Below are 4509 nucleotides of genomic sequence, written 5' to 3'. Positions count from 1 at the left end.
TGGGGGGGGTAGGGACACCGAGTCTGGGGGGGGGGGTAGGGACACCGAGTCTGGAGGGGGGGGGGTAGGGACACCGAGTCTGGGGGGGGGTAGGGACACCGAGTCTGGGGGGGTAGGGACACCGAGTCTGGGGGGGTAGGGACACCGAGTCTGGGGGGGGTAGGGACACCGAGTCTGGGGGGGTAGGGACACCGAGTCTGGGGGGGTAGGGACACCGAGTCTGGGGGGGTAGGGACACCGAGTCTGGGGGGGTAGGGACACCGAGTCTGGGGGGGTAGGGACACCGAGTCTGGGGGGTAGGGACACCGAGTCTGGGGGGGGTAGGGACACCGAGTCTGGGGGGGTAGGGACACCGAGTCTGGGGGGGGTAGGGACACCGAGTCTGGGGGGGGGGGTAGGGACACCGAGTCTGGGGGGGGGTAGGGACACCGAGTCTGGGGGGGGGTAGGGACACCGAGTCTGGGGGGGGTAGGGACACCGAGTCTGGGGGGGGTAGGGACACCGAGTCTGGGGGGGGTAGGGACACCGAGTCTGGGGGGGGTAGGGACACCGAGTCTGGGGGGGGTAGGGACACCGAGTCTGGGGGGGGTAGGGACACCGAGTCTGGGGGGGGTAGGGACACCGAGTCTGGGGGGGAGGTAGGGACACCGAGTCTGGGGGGGGGGTAGGGACACCGAGTCTGGGGGGGAGGTAGGGACACCGAGTCTGGGGGGGAGGTAGGGACACCGAGTCTGGGGGGGGGTAGGGACACCGAGTCTGGGGGGGGTAGGGAGACCTAGTCTGGGGGGGGTAGGGACACCGAGTCTGGGGGGGGGAAGAAGGAATACTGAGTCTGAGTGGGGGTTAGAAGAAGGAATACTGAGTCTGGGGAGGGGGGTAGAAGAAGGAATACTGAATCTGGGGAGGGGGGTAGAAGAAGGAATACTGAATCTGGGGAGGGGGGTAGAAGAAGGAATACTGAGTCTGTGGACGGGGGTGGTCACCAGGTCTGGGGGAGGATGTGGGGACTGGGACACTGGGTCCGGGGGAGGATAAATACTGGGTCCGGGGGAGGATAAATACTGGGTCCGGGGAGGATAAATACTGGGTCCGGGGGAGGATAAATACTGGGTCCGGGGGAGGATAAATACTGGGTCCGGGGGAGGATAAATACTGGGTCCGGGGGAGGATACCCAAGGAGGGGGTAGGGGGAGAAGGGGCGCTGCCTCGCTCAGCCCCCATCTGTTACATGCCCAACCCCTGAAACGAAGCGAGGACGCGAGCTCCGACCAGCGCCCGCAGCTACACCACTCCCCTGGGCAACCCCAGCAGCAGCCCCGTGGGGGGGTGGGCAAAGAGCCCGAACCCCTCCTTCACGTGTCCACCTTGTGTCGTGCCCCCAGGCAACAGGTGAGTAGCTGTCACCTCGCCGCCAGCGCGGAGGATCAGCCTGGGTGTGAGGGAGGGAGGGAATGGGGGGGGGGGGGGGGGGGGGGGGGGGGGGCACCGCTCGGTGACTTGCCTTCCTCTGCTGCTTCTCCCAAGCGGGGTCCAGCAGGAGATCCCTGTCCCAGTCATCCTCCGGCTGCATGTAATCGCCGGCCTGCGAGTGGTTCGCCTCGTATTGCTCCATGGTTTGGTTCGTGCAGCCCGGGGTCCGAGGGAACGCCGCACCGGTGCCGCCACTCTCCCCTCTGGCTGCGAGCGAGTGCCCGCCCCTCCCCCCGCCGCGGAAATCCCGCCCCCCCTCTCGCCCATTGGTCGCGCCGCCTCGCCTGCCCCCTTTCCCATTGCTGAGGCGTCCCCATCCGTCACGAGCGTTGCCTGCCCGGGAGGAGGGTCTTCTCGGAGGGCTGGGAATCTGGCCGGTTCGGGTTCGGCGGCTGATGCTTGAGAGTCCCCTCTCTCAAATGCGACCCGGCCGACCTGCACAAGCCGCCGGCGACCAGCTCCCTGAGGCGGGGTCCCCGCCCCTGCTCTGCTCGCCTGAGCCAGTTGCACGGGACACCCGGCAGGTGCAAAGCTGCGCTTGGCTTTGGAGGGGGCGCAGGGCAGAATCGCCACGTCCATCCTAGGGTTAGTCCCGAGAGAAGGAGCTGACTGTCACATGTGGAAGTCCAACTCGCCTCGTCGTCTGAGTTGCTGCAGCCAAAGGGGTAACCTCGAAATCTCCAATATTACCCTACAGCAGCAGTGAATATACAAGGAAACTGTATGCTGTATTTTTGTTTTGCACCTAAACTTGGGAGACCTGACCTCCTGTAACCATTGAGTATGCAGTGTCATCTTTCCATTCCATCTGCATTGGCCTTTTCACACCACAGTGCAAAATGAAGATTCCCAGGAAACTTTCCCGGGAACCCTGCTGCAAACCTGTGGTGTGGAAAGGCCGGCCTGGGTATCTTCCCAGACCACCCTCCCACCGCTGTGTGTCATGGCAAATGGCCTACCAGGGCAAGCGCAGTGGGTTTTGTCCAGCCGGTAGAACTGGGGTTTGCACTCGGTGCAGACCGGGCAGTTGCATGTAAGCTCCCTGATGTCTTGGACCAAGTGGTAGAGCCTGATGACTCTGGCAGAGAACTTGGAGACGATCCAACTGCATGTTGGCACATGACCCCCAGGAGAGGGCATCGGGAGCCTCGTTGAGCTTCCTCGATCTCCAGCTCACAATCTTGTCATTCTTGATTTTCCCCGCTGTTTGTTGTTAAACATAAATGCGACTGCACGTTGGTCAGTTAGCAGAGTGAAGGATTTTCCGGCCAGGTAGTGCCACCACTGGCACACAGGTTCCACTATGGTCTGGGCCACATTCTTGATGGCTGAGTGTGGGAGCTCAGGGCCCTGGAGGGTTCCGGAAAAGAATGCCACGGGTCTGTTGAGCGTGGCAGCCAGAGTGAAGTCAGACGCATCGTTCTCCACCTGGAAGGGGATGGATTCATCGACAGTGTGCATCGGTACCTTGGTGATGTCGCCCTTGAAGCATGTGAACACCGTTTGGGCTTTTGCTGACAGTGGGAAAGTGGACAATTTATCCAGGGGGCGGGCTTTGTATGTGTAATTGGGGACCCACTGGGCATAATAAGAAAAGAAACCCAAGCATCTTTTCAGTGCTTTGAGGGTCTTGGGTAATGGGAGTTCCAACAAGGGGTCAGGGTCGGACCCAATGATCCCATTCTCCACACACAGCCCAGGTTAGCCAAAGCTCTTCTTTTGGTTATAGGTCAGATTGAGGCTTTTGGCCACCTGGAGAAACTTGTGGTCTCGTGGCAGATGGTCACATTGTCCAAGTAGGGAAATGTTGCCTTGAGTCTATAGTCATCAACAATGCGGTCTATCTCCCTCTGGGAGACCGAAACACCATTGGTGACTTTGAAAGGAATGCGGAGGAAGTGGTAGACGTGGCCGTCTGCCTCAAAGACAGTGTATGGGCTGTCCTCCGGCCGGATTGGTAGCTGGTGATCAACCCACTTAAGATCGAAGAATAAATGGGAAGGGGGGGAGAGGGAGGGAGGGAAGGGAGGGGGGAAAAAGGGGAGAAAATGACTGTATACATTCAAGAGAAAAATGTCTGTATGTATTTTGGTCACGTGATGGAGTAGTGGCCGGTAGGGGAATTCCAGCCCTCTCGAGAAAAGTTAAAAAAAAAATAGAGAAAAAGCAAAGGCACAAACATAAAAACCAAAATAAAGTGAAAGTAAAAGTGTGGAGAAAATGGCAGCGAAGAAAGAAAAACCAAAAACAACGGGAAGAAAAGAAGAAGGAAGGACGTCAGAGGAGGAAGGTGAAGGCCTTACCTGTATGAGGAGGCCTGCCGTGGAGAGAGAAGCCCGCACCCTGAGGTCAGTGGAAGCCCCGAACTCAGGACTACAAAAATGGCTCATGGAGCCAAACAAAAGTGCGCAACCACGCATGTGCGAATCCTCGCGCATGCGCGATGCGCAAGACAAAAATAACACTGACGGGAGGGGGGAGGAGCTGAGGAGTAGATCTCCACAGCTGAAACTGACAACAACAACACAACAGCAAGAGGAAAACATAGAAAATAACGAGAGCAAGAAAGAAGAGAGTAAAAATAAGAAATCAAAGAAACAACAGATGACCAACCCAGAGGAAGAAGACCATCATCAAGACACTTCTAATAAAAATAAGAACACCAAAAATACCCAACAAAATAAAACAAACAACCCAACAAGAAAACCAGAAGAGGCAGAGATAAAGGACACAGATCCTGAAGTGGACTCAGAAGAAGAAGAGGAAGAACACAGAGAAATGGAAGATGAAGGGAAGGGCAAGTACATGGAAAGAATATATGGAAACAGTAAAAGAATGGCAGCCACAAGAACACAGTGAAATAAAAAGAAGAATAAAAAGTACAGAAGAAAAAGTGAATAGATTAGAGATGATCATGACAGATATAGGAAAAAGAGTAGACAAGGTGGAAGAACGAGAAACAGCCATAGAAATGGAAGTAGATGACTTAAAAAAGAAATTAGAAGAATCTGATAAAAAAGTTAAAGAGACACAGGAGCT

The 4509-nt window shown here is 56.6% G+C and overlaps 1 protein-coding gene across 1 annotated transcript in view; it reads right to left on the bottom strand.

Moving 5' to 3' along the window:
- The window catches only part of LOC138752926 (alpha-actinin-1-like), a 187741-nt gene extending 186041 nt beyond the window's left edge, over positions 1 to 1700 (bottom strand). Inside the window, exon 1 of the mRNA XM_069915537.1 lies at positions 1502 to 1700. Coding sequence (XP_069771638.1) covers positions 1502 to 1612 — 111 coding nt within the window. The 5' untranslated portion in view covers positions 1613 to 1700. The remainder of the gene's footprint in view (positions 1 to 1501) is intronic.
- Positions 1701 to 4509: the final 2809 nt, after the last annotated feature.

The sequence above is a fragment of the Narcine bancroftii genome, chromosome 2 (assembly GCF_036971445.1).
Source record: "Narcine bancroftii isolate sNarBan1 chromosome 2, sNarBan1.hap1, whole genome shotgun sequence".
Taxonomy (NCBI): Eukaryota; Metazoa; Chordata; class Chondrichthyes; order Torpediniformes; family Narcinidae; genus Narcine; species Narcine bancroftii.
Note: the sequence above shows the minus strand (reverse complement) of the source record. Positions and strands in the feature narration are given on the sequence as shown.